We start from the raw sequence: 15,335 nt of genomic DNA, 5'->3' as shown, positions 1-15,335 counted from the left end.
TTGTGGTAAGTTCAAATAAAATTAGTGTGATTAAGAATATAAGTAAAGCGTAAGGATACTGTTAAATGAACTTGTGATATGGTTGCAATTAGTATGTGCTGTACAAGTTTAGATGCGTTGGTGGCTAAACATTTTTATTGTGGCAGGTTTTTCCAAAGTGCTTTTGTAGGGTGGTATGAAACACCTGCTTTCCTTTTCTGGTGGCAAAGATATTCTAAAATCCCTGCTGCTTTACCACAAGCCCCTTATCTCTCAAGCAATGACCAACAGTCAGTTTGAGTATGTTCGGAGCTTCGAGCTACCTGACCCATGTTTGCCAAACTGCTGGCCGGTGGTGCGTATCGACGGCAAGAACTTCCACAAGTTCTCCGACAAGCACAACTTTGCAAAACCGAATGATGAGAGGTCACTTAACCTCATGAACAAAGCAGCGGTGGAGGTGATGGCCGCTTTGGAGAGTGTGGTGATTGCGTATGGCCAAAGCGACGAGTACTCTTTTGTTTTAAAGAAGTCAACTCAAACCTACAACAGGAGGGCAAGGCAGGTATATTCCTAGATTTGAAGAAAAACTGTTGCTAACTTTGCGTATTTTAAAGCTGCAAGTTAAACCTAATTTTATCAAAGTGCTTAATATACTAAATTACAAACTATATGATGCCTTGAGTAGCGACTATGTTTATCATATAACATTCAAACAATAGTTTAATCTTTATCATTGATGAGCGACCAGAATCTTTTGCTTTCAACAGTCCGATTCTGGCAGATTATGTTATTCAAAAGAAGATTCTTATTATTTTGCAAACCACTTAATAATTAACACATGACTTACACAAGAAATTAGGACATATATCAAATCGTTACTAAACAGGCATTTATATTTCTTTTTAGCAAACTGGCATCTGTAATAGTGTCACAATTCTCATCCGCCTTTGTCTTCCACTGGAAGACATTTTTTCCTGATCAAGAACTCCTCTATCCTCCAGCCTTTGACAGCAGAACTGTCCTTTATCCAAGTGACAAGAATCTGAGAGATTACCTCAGTTGGAGACAAGTGGATTGTAAGTGATAGAGCTAAAAATGAAAATGTGTTTGTCCGATAAAGCTATTTAGGGATAATTTGATTTTTACTAAATATTTAGGAAGCCTGGACTTATAATATCAACAAAGTTTATTTTTATTTTTACCAAATGAATTTTTCTTTCTGGTAATCATTCCAGCTTATGTTGGAGTAAAAACTTTTTTTCAAACAGTTAATTTGTTGTGCAATGTTTACAGCAGGGGATTCTTTAACTTTTTTACCTTGGACCCCCCAAAAAAATTTTGTCTTAAGTGTACCACACTGGGCACAAATTTCAAAAATGGTAAATTAACGTCAAAATACAAATTGACTTCATAAATCTGCTGATTTCGGTTGAAAAATGTAAAAGGTAAATAGACTCTTAATGCATCAGTGCAAAACCGTTATTATTTTGTTTTCATTGATAAATATATTACTTCTTAAATATACACTAATATTTCAATTGGGTTTCATGGATCACCTAAAACTAGTTCACGGACCCCCAAGGGGTCGAGGAACCCCACTTTTAGAACCCCTGGTTACAGTGACTAACATATTAGTTGTTAAAATCGTGACAATTATATATATTTTTTTTTGGTTGAAATTTTATTGTAATAGTAGTTTAGATGTGGTGTGTTATATATAATTGGTGTGTTATATATAATTGGTGTATTTGTACTGCAGGCCACATCAACAATCTGTACAACACGACCTTCTGGGCCCTTGTTCATTCTGGAATGACACCACAAGACTCTCAAGAAAAGCTGAAGGTTAGTCGAAACCACTAGTGGACATTTATAGAAGAAAGCTTAAACGCTAGATGGCACATGAGTGCATTGTTTGTAAATGAAATACAGTTACAACGAAAAATCGTTTGTTTTGCCGTATACTTTACATTGCACATATCAACAACATTGTAGCATCTTTGGCGCATTATTCTTCAGGCAAAAGCTTAGTTTTCTTTTACAGTTGATGAAAATCTTTCCAGTTCCCCAAATTACATTAATAGCATTTTAAAACAAAGTAAATCAGGAGGGGCCGTAATTAAACATAAATTAATACGGCGACGCACAACTTTACAAGGAGGATTTGGTTTATACCTGCGCAAAATGACATTACCGCAAAAGGAAGGCACTCCTATCATTGTCTTACCTGCTCAATCCACTATCTGGTAAACAAGGAGTCCCTTCTGTAAATAGGAATTAAGTCACACGTCAATAAACTTTGAGTACATTGTGTGAGGTTCTTCTTGACGCTTTATTGTCTCTCAACAAATATGACTTTTAAACCCTCATAACAAAATGTCAAAGAAACCAAGCAGCCTTAACCTTTAAGGCTGTTATAACTGACATAATACCATTATTTAACATTTCCTTGTCAGCGGACGTTGCACTTAATCGTTCCCTCGGCCGTCGACCGCCAGAAGTGAAGGTCATCGCTTGGCCGACAAAGTCAAACGGCGACGACCTGACCTCGTGGCGGTTTCGCGGGAATCATAAAGCTTATAAGTTGAACAAGGCCTTGTCGCGGCCGGTTTGCGAGCCCTGGGAAAATCGGCAAACTTTGCGGTCGCGTTTCCGGAAACTTCTCTGCTGGGGAGCTATTTGGCCCAATTATGCGGCCTTACCAAGTGGCTCTAACTAGGGATGCGAAAGGCCAATTTCTCGAAATCAACATGGCATTTTTTGGTTCGCCTAATTAGGTATATAACTCTCCAGTCTCCGTTTACAAATCATACAATTATTTTTTAGGTTTTGTATGTTTCACGATAATTGATCGTTTTTTTATCAAGTTTTTATTGGAAGCACTCTTGGTAGGCTTAAAGTTAAAGTCCATTGTATGAAAGCAAGAAATTCTCTGCTATAACATGCCGCGAAACAGTCATAAAAACGCTGTTTATAGTTTTCTGTTATTTAAAAACCATCCAACCACATCTTGTAGATTAAGATTTTTTAGTACCGTCATTAACTCATCTTTTCCAGGCCCATCATTATAGTTGTTTTGGTCGTTGTCCGATACTGGAGTGGTATACGTGCCAACACGCTACATAAATATAATCTTTTGACACATGCATGGTTTTTTTACGGTTTGGTTTGGGTGACCGCTAAGTAGTTTTAAGAGACCGCAAGTGTTTCATTTAAATACCAAAAAAATCCAAAATTTGGGAAACCGCTGGAGAAATTTAACCTTAAAAAAAACACTGGGCACATGGTTGGGTATTTAACGCAGTGTTTTCTACATGGAGATACACTTTTGTCAGAAATTATGTAGAAACAAATTTATTAAGAACAGTAAAAAGGTATTGGGTTTCTGGTTAAATCTGCATTTTTCAGTATGTTTTTTCTAGGTAATGAAATAAATAAATATTAATCCGGTTAGGTCATACTTTTGGCCCAATGTCTCACAACATACGAAGCTAATGTTGAGCATAATTTCAGCTTTTCACAAAATACATATTTTTGATACAGTTAATTTCGTTACTTTTGGCCATTCGAGGACTTTAAGTCAAAAGAAAAACATTTAAGATATTTTTTTTTAAATTGTTGTCTTAGATCGTGTTGACCATTACTTTTAAAGAGTTAAATTATCTTATAGTGGACGCTTTAAACGTACCACACAGTCGGGTTTTGTGCTACTGAGTAGTGGGAACGAACAAACTAAGCTGCTGCGGAAACAAAGAGCCACTGCGTCCAGTGCGATCTAAGTTAGTTAATTCACTGTTCTCGCAAGCACCTGCCATTCGAGTGGCCACATCCCCTGTTTCCACAGCCCACTGACCCGCGTCGCCTGTCTTTTCCTTGTTGTTCTTACTTGGCTTGGCGTTGTTAACGAAGTTAAACTTTACAGGGCACCCTTGCTGGCGACAAGAACGAAATACTCTTTTCGCAGTTCGGCGTCAATTATAACAACCTGCCGCAGCTCTTTCGCAAAGGGACCGTCGTAATCCGAGACAAGGTGAGCGCCCTACTAGCTACCCCCTCCTTCACCCACTTTTGGCAGAGCGTACGAGCTAAATTTAGCCCGAGAAAAGCCCGTTTTGGCGCCGATGCGCTGTGTTTCTATTTTTGGACGGTCGCTTACTCCTGCAGCTGTACAGTGCACTGTAGGCTTACACACAGCTATCGGATTTCGCTTCAAAGCACTTGTAGCTTGTAAACAATTGCCACCGCAGGTAAACGCCTTAATGGAAGTGTTGTAAACAAGTGTTTTTAAATGACTTAAACCCAAGTCAAGTCTTAGACAAAATAAATTAGGTCTATGTCAGGTTAGTTTAAAAAGAATTATTTTTGTAAAATTAGGTTTTATCTCAATTTGTGCACATATGTTGTTATTACTCATAGTCGAAATGATTTACCAATTTTGATAGTTTAACGTTTAATTTTATGACAAGGACTTGATTGGAATTGACTTGCTTTAAATATGACTTGACTGGGACTTGAATATTTGTTATTTAGACTTGAAAAAAAAGACTTGATTTGGACTTTTTTTACAACTGACTTCACTGGGACTTATGTATTTTCAAAATAACTTGTTTACAACACTGCCGCATATATAAACCCCAGAAATTTGGGCAACAAAATAACTGCAACGTAAACAAAATGGCATTTTTTTTATAGAAGAGCTGTTTGAAACTATTATCCAGTAGGTCGCGGACTTCGAATCAAGTCTCGCTTCGTGTTTTATTTAGTAACATGTGGCATATCAGTATTACAAAGCTGTTTTGTTTTAGGGACGAAAGTAAAATGTTTTGTTTAAGATACTAAAGATGTTGAAACGACAAAGAAAATTTTGGAGCATAATGGTTGGAGGTTGTTATAAGACGTAATAAGAAAATCAAAGCCCGTACAAAAGTAGGTATCATTTTGAACGTTTCGAATAACTCTTTATTCATGTTGAAAATGAATAAAGAGTTATTCGAAACGTTCAAGATGATACCTACTTCTGTATGGGCTTTGATATTCTTATTGCGACAAAAAAATAATTCCTGTTAGGAAAACACCTTAAATTTGCCCACACAGAGGATTGTTATATTCAGTAACAAAGTTTTAAACTATATGCTTTTTATTCACCTTGTTTCATGGTATGCAGAGGAGATTCGAACTTGGCGTTTAAGCGGACTGTTCTAAGCTATTGTGGATTGCAAATTGCACAGCCAACGCCCTTCAAAACACTTCTTGTTGTTTTTGCCTCTTTCTTAGAAATCAAACAGCGGCGGCGACGGAAAAGAGAATTATAAAAAAGAAAAAAAGAAGGAAGGCGGTCCCTTGGTGTCGCTGCACACCGACATCATCAAGGACGACTTCTGGCGCGACCACCCCCATCTCCTCGACAGCTGACCCCCCACACTTGCTGTCTTACGGTCGTTGTCGCGGCTTCTTGACTTTTGCGGCGCCGCCCGAAATAGCTCATCCTTCTACTTTTTCGCATTTCGCTTTTCGTATTTACGCTTACCGGTTTCGCGCCGACGGCGAAAGCAAACAAGCGGACGCGTTTCGGCGAAGACTTCAAAGCTCCTGACCGCTTGTGCTTATTTGCCAAAGCGAGGCGAGCGTTTTAATCGTATCACAGAGGTGTGGAGCCACGTTGCCTTAACCCGGTTCTAAAGCCATTGGCCGCTTCCACGCGCGCACGTCGCTTTTTGCAGGCGATGCAATGCAGTGGCTCGGGATAACAATTGCGCCATTCTTATACAAGGACAAGCTGCAAAGATCGAAATCTGATCCAGCAGCAGCAGCAGCAGCAAAAGCAGAAGTGGGTCAACCTGCTGTGCGGGCCCCCGCCCGTCGAACAAAGGCCCGCTTTCAACGCCGACTCCAAGCCAAGGTTTACACAAGGAGGCAACCGACTGTGTCGCTGCGCTGTCAGGAAAAGGCCACCTGTCAGCCTTGCAAAGCCTATACAGAAGCAGCAATGGTGGTCGCCTCTTGAAGTGCGCGTCTCCGGTTTTTCCCACGCCTGAAGCCGGCCGGCCTTGTCCCAATTCCGCCAAAAAGCGAGGGTTAACATGGCTCCAGGGTCAGCCTGAGCGACCGGCACTGCGTCACCGTTACCGTTTGCCCAGGTTGCATCTTATGCCGTTGTTTAAGAGGAAACCGCAGGCTGTGGTTTTTGGCCGCGCAAAAAAAAAGATGACAAAAAAGTTCCGAACGTGTTTCAAAACGGCTCCCAATACGACCCTATCCACCTGACCTGTGACCGACGTTCAGTGCTTTTATATAGCTCCACACTGCTGCAGTGTCTGTTCGTTCGCGGACAGATTGTCCCTTGTGTTTCGCTGCTGTGTCTTACCGCGATGAATAAATTGTTTCGAAACGAAAGGGTTGTGCTGCTTTGAAGGATAAAGCTATCCACTTCCGAGTATTTTGCATGCGAAGGCAATTGCCTTTTGTTGTAAAAGTACTCTGGAATGATTACCTATTGCCGTCCGAAACCAATACACAAATTTGATGTATTAAGTAACTGTTTTAAAAGGACTTGACTTTGTCTTATATTTCAGGCGAAACACTGCCTTCAACTAAAATGTTTTAATTTCTTTAGTTGGTAAAACTATGTTACTTTTAACCTAATTTTTTACCTAAATTGATTTGCTTATCTTTGTTTTATTTCTGATGTTTGCTCTGTGTTATGTTTCTAGGATCCAAACTTAAATCATCCATTTTGAATAGTTTGACAATTTGCAAATCTTTTCTTTCATATAATGGCTTGATGTGCTATGGCAATGTATTGGTTAGCTATATTGACCGAGTAGGACTAAACTTAATCTTAACTTGATTTACAAGAGATTTCGATCATTGTTTAATTTTAAATTGACCTATAGTTACAACACTGTAAATCCTTTCTCTCTTTACCAATTTTATTAACACTATTAGAACAGGTACGAATTAAATCTAAACTATAGGTGCAAAACCGGCAAATAGTCCAGACGCTGTGTTATGAACTTGAAATAGAAAGTGCTGACGGTAGGTGTCTGCAGTGCGACGTGCCTCGTAACTTAGGCCTGATCAGGCGCGAAAGTGAAGAGCAATCGAAATGGTGTACTTCGTCAGGTTTCCAAAATAAACAACGTGCAATTTCGGTTCGGTTTTAGCGTGGTCCATTTTAGCTCGACGGATTACGCCCACAGATTTTCCTTTTTTTCATTAAATGGCCCAAATCGCGTTATCGCCTTAATTTTGTTTTTTCGCGAACGTTCTGAAAAATATTTAAATAGCAATCAAACCAGACATCTCAGTATTTTAGGTACTTTTTATCTCCTAAAATCATGTGTTGAATTTTCTCGAAAAGGCCATTCAAAATTAAAGCTCATTACGTGCTTTAAACAAAGCCACAGCTTTTGCGAAAATTGTAATATCTAAAAGGAGAAATATGTCGATTTTATTTGGGCGGTCGAATTAGCGGAGTGTGAATTGACATTTACCGGGCAGTTAGGCGAAACCTATTTCGGCAAACCAGCCAAGTTAAATTAGAAGTCGCCTAATACTCGCGATTGCCAATGACGTAACGGTTTAAGAGAACCGGGCAGTAGCGAAAAATCGGAAGAAAGTTAGATAGTAGTTTTAATGCCTGTTGGTATGTCGCAGAAAAAAATCCTCGGACATAATAAAAAATGCCTCTCTGTGCCCGATGTTTTCCTGTTTGATGTCCAACTCACGTTAAGTTTTGTGTTTATTTTCCAAGGCGTTACAGTTTAGAAATTACGATTTTTACGTAAATGTGTTTATAAGAGCACGTTACACGCAAACTGGAAAATGCTGTGAACAGAAAAAAGCAAAACGCTTTAAAAAAGTATAAAGCTCGGGATTTCAGCCTGCGGTTTTTCGAATGTGATTTAAAGGATTTTTACTTGTTGAACAAGAAACTATTTAAAGTTTGCCCTTTAGCGTTACAAATTGACTAAACTCCATAAAAACTGATTGGTTACTGACAATGCCAATTTCAGTCCAACATCTGGCCCTGGATTAATTTCGATTTTTGTTCAAAATCATCTCATTTCCCAAAGAACTTCCCTATTAAAAAAAACGTTACGCAACCAACGACTAATGACAGAATGATTGCAGTTAGCCCTTACAGCGCCTTGCTGATGTGGCCATGATCTGGCGAGCACGTCTGTCGCTCTTAAGCACGTCAGCAGCCATTTTGTGGCGACCGGGCGTGGTTTGCCTTGCGCGCATCCACGGAGCAAGATGCAGTCATCTTCCGCCAATCTCTCGCTGATTCCGCTAATTTAGGAAAAATTGAACCCACTTTAAAGCGTCTGCTGCGTTTGCGATGAATGGTTCGACTGTTTGTGTTCGCCTAACCTTTAGCTCGGCTATGATACGGAGAATATCAACATGGTTTCAGTTTATCTTTATTAGGGGGGTGCCTGGCGAGCGGCTGGGCCGTTTAAGGCAATTTTCTTCTAGGGTTCGGTGGAGAAATAGACGATCGAAATCAGATAAGGCGGTTCAGATTGGGGTCGCCGTGCGATTACCCTTGTACCCCTTTGCAAGTTGCATTACCTAATGGGCGTGTCAAGCCTATAAGGGACAGAGCGTAGCGCTAAAAATAGACCGCAAATGGAGCTTACAAGACACCAAATATACCCTTGCAGGGTTCAAAGGAGCGCGCTATTTTTGCCCGGAGATTTAAAACGATACAGAACGACTTGGCTTAGGTTACATCTAGTAATCGCTGTCCAGCGAATATAATAGTAAACAAACTTATTTTTTTACTAAATTTGCTACATTGTTGATATTGTTTACGCCTTGCCCATAGTCCCCTTCTAAAAATTTGGATTTATACCTTACGCGCATAAGACAACTTGTGTTTATCAACGAGCGCACAGTAATTGACATTTTGATATATTGGTGCATTATTTCATTACTCAAGGCTTGGATTGAGATACTTTTTTGCACAATAAATTCTACATGAATTATATTTGCTTTAACTAAACTTTTACATGGAAGCGATTTGACGAAATTTTTCATACAGTTTTCTAAGAACATTGAAACAACATTAGTTGGCTACTTTAGTTGGTTAGTTGGTTACATTAGTTGGTTATATATTATGCCTGGCAACAATAGCTTATTTCATTACTTGGCTAGTTGGATATCGGGAATAGCGCGCAATTGAGAATGTAATCAAATGGACTGTGGCCCGCCGAAGTTCCAGCAATCTTGTACCACCCTGGTGTACAGTGTACAGAGTAACGTTGCAATTTTATGCATATTGGCCGACCGTTTTGTGTTGGTGATTACGTAAGCTTTTCGGCAGTCGCTATATCAGGACGACTTACAGCTAAACGTTGGTTGCGGCTTCGTGAGTTCTCGAGTTCGCCCAAAAGTCCCGCGACGCGCCGATACTCGTCTCCACAACAAACTGGGCGCCTGATGCCAATGTTGGCAAAACAGAGAATAAAGACAACAACGCTCAGCGCGATGATTTCGGACTACAGCTGGAGGCGACAGTAGCACAGCGCGTTCCAAAACAAAATCACGGTGATTTGCTTTGAGCTCGCTCGCTGCCGGTTCTTTCCAGAGATCAACTCTCCGCGTCCGCTCTCTGCGAAGATCTCTCATCGTTGTGAGTCAGCAGATGCAGTGAAATCAGCCGGACATAAATCGGCAACTGTGGCGGCGCATTACCGGCAGCAAGGCCAAGATAAAATCGAAATCGCCGGGCAAATAACTTGCTGGACGCGCCCGAGGGAAAACGCGGCAATCGTGCACACAATTAGATGAATCACCCGCAAACACCGAGTGACTATTCGGTGACCGCGTCGCCGTTGTTTGCACAAAAGATAAAAACCCGCAAGCCCTCTCGCTTTTCATACACAACGTTCGGTCGAATTAACGCACGGTTTAATTCGAGTGACATCGGTTGACGAATCGTAATTCCCGCCGGGCAAGGGTGGCCGTTTCACCTTTTCGTGACCATGAGGTACTTTTCGCAGCACGACCCGTGCACCGAGTGACGTCAGGTCACTGGGGGCAACGCGCCGATATTTTCGTGGTTTTGTCCACACGAAGTGACACGATCGTCACGTGCCTGCGTGCGTCAAAACTTACCGCAAATGTTTTCGATTTTCGCCTTGGTTTATATCGGTAAGTTGTATATAGCGATTACAAAGGTGTATACCGCAAAAAATGATTAACGCTGTGTCCATATAGCAAGCGCCTACTAACAGGTGCGCCACGGGCAAAAGAAACAATATTTTAAAATATAAAACCGAATATAGCTATTTACTATCTTTTTCGGGATAGCTCATTGTCCAACAGCATGCTTTTAAGTTGTGCAAATATAAAGCCTATGTCTAATAAAAATTTGCAAGCTATTTAAGAGAAATACTGCTATAGCCAATTAAAAACGGGCTCAATTCGCTCTCCAGGCCTTCGTGGTTTTAAAGATCTGCAGGTGCGCCCAGTGTTAAAAAAGTTTTACAAACAGTAGGATTGAAGTAAGCGATATAACACGCTGCTTATGTGTTGAAATGACAACTGTTCAACCGTACCTAAATTTCATTTTCAACATTTAGCTCAAACAAACTTCCCCAATTTTTAAGTTAAAAAACGGTTGTGGGAAATAAAGAGTTGACGTTAGTATTTGTAATTTAAAATTTCGGTCGGTGTTGAGCATGTAGGACCATACCGCTTTTAGGAACTTTATTGCAGTGTAAAATTGGCAAAACAAAAGGAAAAACCGGTAAGATACAGGGGGAATTTTCTTTTACTTTTAAACAAGTTTTGGGGAATCGCTCTATATCGCCGAAAACATCAATGTTTGTAGTAAACACACAATTTGTTTTTTATTTAAAAAATATAAGCGTAAACGTATATATATTTTTTGTTCACCTTGTCTTCCGTTACATAAGATTCGCCTTAGTAGATCAATAAATAATATCCATCTAAACAGGCTCTTAAAGATGTTTTTGTCATTTAAACTCGTTTAAAAGCTTTATGTCGTGCAAATCTCAAAACGACAGAACCCCGCAATCTATCAACTTTAACAAATCGCAAAAACGTTCATTTTGACAGCCAAAAGGTAGATTTTGCTAACAGTTGTTATACCACTGTGCGAAATTACTTCCGCCCACAAAAGAGGGGCTTATGGCCGACAAAGGAGCGATTAGGATTTATATAATGTGATATTTAAAATGGCTACCGCCAAACGTGTACAGCTGGCACCGGAAAAGCCGGTGGTCGGGTATAGGCAGTTAACCGCTCCACAATCGCTACACTGTGAAACGACTGTCAAATGTCAAGTTCTGAGCAAGATTTATTTCCTCCGATTACGAATTGCATCCGGCCCCGAGGCGGACTGACTTTGCCTGAGGCATTTGGTAGCAGACGACCGCACTCCCCAGCGAAAATAATGCTTAAACCTTGCTCCCAAAATAGAAAAATAATCTCGCTACAACAACAATGACAGCTGCTCCAGCTTAGAAAAAAGTTAATACACTTTTCGACAAAAATAATATTTTGTAAAACTTGGTTGCCAATTTGCAGCTTTTCGCAGAACTTTTCCTGTGCACTGATTATGACCAAACATTAAGCCAGTTGTGCTCTGCACTAATCAGTGCATAATCGTGCCGTTAAGCTCTAAATAGGCGTGCGGCGGTTTGAGCCAGCAGATTGTAATCGGTTGGCGGATTAAGAGATACAACTTGCTTTTATTAGCAAGATAACCATCGCGTTTGTGTGATGCGACTCGTCCGGGACAAACACAAATAAATATTGGTGCGCGCCAACCGCGAATACGTGGAAGTTCGTCAGCTTTAAAAGCAGATTTGCCCACCATTTTATGGGATGGGTAGATCTCTAATAGGAATCGGTTTATTTTGGAAGATTTAATAAAAAAATTGGCACTTAGAGAGACCTCTTAAAACAAGTTAGGCAGACTATGACACCATTAGCGTAAAAATACAACTTGTAACTCAGCAGAAACCTGTGTTCATATTTTACACTAACCTACTTATAAAAATGACAATTGAAGCAGAACTAATCCACTATTAGGTTTTGACCTTCACTTGACTGAAAAAGTTAAATCGATGAGGTTTATCACGGTTGTGAGATAATCTTTGATTTTCTGAGTAAGTAAGGTTTGACACATTGTGCATTCATGTAAGAATATATCTACTCTTTAGATTTAGATATTTGGAATTTAAATGGTTTACTACAAGTCAATATCGACAAAAAACGATCAGGTTTGGGTTTCACATCTAATTTTATTTCAACATAATACCCTAAAATTAAATGTGTTATTTATATGACCCAGTCCATCAGTCCTGCAATTATAATTTTATCGTGCTGTTATTTACTTTGTTGCCAATATAGTTGTCGAGAACTATTTTACATTTGCTCTTACAAGGGTTGTGCTTGTTGGCTGCTCTTCAAGTTTTTACCGAGCCTACGCCAAGCCATCGGCACAAGGTGAGTAAAATTGCCACACGTTAACAGGTGGACCGGACCTAAGTTCCCTAGATAGGGCCCAACTCGGTCAATATGGAACGATCGTAGCAGTACAAAAGTGTTCGAATTCGCTTTGGCTGCAGTATGTTTAATCGCAGCCATGCTTCGATCAGCATATCAATGTTGATTGGGCGACAAAAGGCGTGTGAATTATACGTGCTTTGGCACAGCGTGGGAGCCTTATGCCTTTCCATGTTCAAAGTGCTTTGACTTTTCCCGGCAAATCACGTCAAAGGAAACAATTCTCCGTTGGTTTTAAAGTAACTGAGGAGACTTTGCAGCTGTCGCAGTGAAAGACCCACACTCTCAGCTGACATTTCGCCAATCGTTGACCTCAAACCGATTTAGATTGGGGCTATTACGAGAGGTCGTCGCCATCTCCATTTGCAGGCTTTCTCAAATCGCGAATGTCGGTTATGTCCAGTCGTGGTGGGAAAACCGCGAAGCAGAACCGGTCGGGCGCAAACTGGCCCGAACTACCGCTGAAAAAGAGATTTAGGAAATTACGGACCCAATAAAAAATGAAATCGTGGTTACCAACTTGAGAGCGGAGTTTCCAGCAAGTTGTTTTCGGCACTATTAGAAACAGGCTTAAATCGCCTGAAATATTCTTTAAATCGCATGTTTAGCTGACATGCCATTTGTACTGCTACCTCTTCACTGTATAGGCCTCATCTCGTATAGATAATATTTTGTCAAACACAAAGCACAGCAGTTGCAGGTGACGCAAAGTACAAATCCTATTCTTGTATGGAACACAAGAAAGGCGGTATCTGATGAACAACGCGTAACGTTTATTTGATTACATCTCTAAAAATACCCATGAGATAGTCGAAATAATTTTTAAACAATTTTCTGGGGTGATTTGTCGTTTTGTTTTCGTCGAAGTTTTCCAACAATAGAACTACTTTTATCTCCTCCGAGGGTATATTCTTCAGGTATGGGAACGAAAACTTCCGACCTTTACCGGAGTTTAACGACCAAGTATACACAGTAATTGAGAGTCAATATTTTTTAGGTCCCAAATGCGTCAAGGCGTCGCTCGAATCAACAAGGCAAACGAAAAGAGCCTTTGTCGTTTGAGATTTTCTCTCAAGCTCCTTGGCTGATGGGATTCGGATTTTGAAGACCGCAAACAATCGCCTATTTATTACGTAGGGCACGAATTCGTGCAAGCCAAAACCATGGGCTTACGTGACTTAGACGCCTCGCCGATGACGTGGTTTGCATTCGCGGTAATCTTGGCCTGTCGAAAGTGAGACGACAATGGCGGTCGCTGTCCCCTTGTGTCTTGCTATCGTTGTAGATCTTACACGTATTCAACCAAAGATAACATTCCGCTATTACAAATCACAATAAGCTATCGTGGAGCGCTGCAGGCTACTATATACGATTTTCGATACGTAAGTGAACCTCACAAATATTTTGAAAAACAATCGTTTATTGGTGCCTATCGTTACGTGGCACTACCACATTATACTAAGTTGTTTTTATTCGGCTTTCAGTTCCGTTTTCCAATGCGTTGCGAATACAAAAAGTAGGAATCAATAATGCACACACAAAATGTCACACATATGTGTGTTAAAAATTGTGATCTAGCCCTTCTGAAGTACAAAGGTAGGTGTTAAAAACACACACAGTTGGCCTTTTAAGTGTTAAAAATTCAAAGATGACTAAAAAATATATTTATAAAATTGTTTGACGGAAACCTTTTCGCAAAAACGTTCTCCCAAATTAACTTCGCCAGACTGTCTGTTTGCTAGACGGCTTAAAACGGCGGCGGATTAGGGGTCGGCGGATATGAGGCCCCCAACGAAAATATATTTAGGAAACGACGACAATCACGTTTTTACCAAACGAAAAATGTAAACGCACTTGTTACCTTCCGTTGCAGCTAACCAAAAGTAGCCAATACTGTGTGCATAGCCTTGCAAAGAAGAAAGGGACGATTTTTTCCACTACTGCGGTTCGTTTGGAGTTATTTGTAAAACTGACCACGATAAGAAGGTCTTTACATGGTAATATATTTTCAAACCAACTGACTAAACAGAACTTTGAAAAACAAAAAGATAAAAACGTACCCGAACGGAAAACAAAAAGTATATGGTCGGTGTTTCTTGCAAACGAGAACATTAGCCTTGTAAAAATAATAATTTGGACCAGAATAATTAAATAGGGATATTTGGGGGCTACGGGTCACAAGATATACCAAAATTTATTTTACAATTTTTTTTCTCTCAAAGAACGAAATAATTAACAATTTTCTTTCAATGACCCCCTTTAAGAGTGTTTATGCCATCTTTGGACAAAAGCAAAAAACAAGTCAAATGGATCGCCAGAAATCGCCCTTGTAAAAGACTAAAGCATTCTGTTGTACAAAGAAAGCGACATAGCAAAAGTCTTGTCATTCTCTTTTTATTTTGTTGTGAAATTTCGTTTAATAATGCTTCAAGTGTAACATTGTTGGTTTTCAGCATTGACCAATTAAAGTATTTTTCTCATACGAGCATATTATTGCGTAAAGTGTATTTTCCGGTTCTTTAAAATTCGCTAAACTACCCCTTTAAATCTGCGAATTTAAATTGAAAAGGCGTTAAGAAGAACCTTTACAAGACCGGCATTTAAAACCCTTAATTCGTGCCAAGTATACCTTTGTTTACATTGGCCGAGTCGTGCATCCTTTCATTACGGCGCGTCGGGCAAAGCTCAAACGCAACCTTCTCCTCAAACATAGGCTACGTCACTCGACCAAACTGTGTCAACTTTTTCATTTTTTCGCGTCGTTTCGCCGTACTTAAAAAGAGCTCCCACGGTACCAAAGTCATTCA

General features: G+C 40.0%; 1 protein-coding gene across 1 annotated transcript; it reads left to right on the top strand.

Moving 5' to 3' along the window:
• The first annotated feature begins 164 nt into the window (after nucleotides 1–164).
• Nucleotides 165–6,361, top strand: LOC146164873 (putative tRNA(His) guanylyltransferase). The gene is made up of 5 exons (XM_083383080.1): nucleotides 165–540; nucleotides 889–1,058; nucleotides 1,742–1,827; nucleotides 3,905–4,012; nucleotides 5,257–6,361. The coding sequence occupies exons 1-5, from the start codon at nucleotides 176–178 to the stop codon at nucleotides 5,392–5,394; spliced, it is 867 nt and encodes a 288-aa protein (XP_083239206.1). The 5' UTR covers nucleotides 165–175; the 3' UTR covers nucleotides 5,395–6,361.
• The last annotated feature ends 8,974 nt before the right edge of the window (nucleotides 6,362–15,335 follow it).

The sequence above is a fragment of the Ascidiella aspersa genome, chromosome 2 (assembly GCF_963924565.1).
Source record: "Ascidiella aspersa chromosome 2, kaAscAspe10.2, whole genome shotgun sequence".
In the NCBI taxonomy this organism is placed as follows: domain Eukaryota; kingdom Metazoa; phylum Chordata; class Ascidiacea; order Phlebobranchia; family Ascidiidae; genus Ascidiella; species Ascidiella aspersa.
This window is presented reverse-complemented; position numbering and strand designations above follow the sequence as displayed.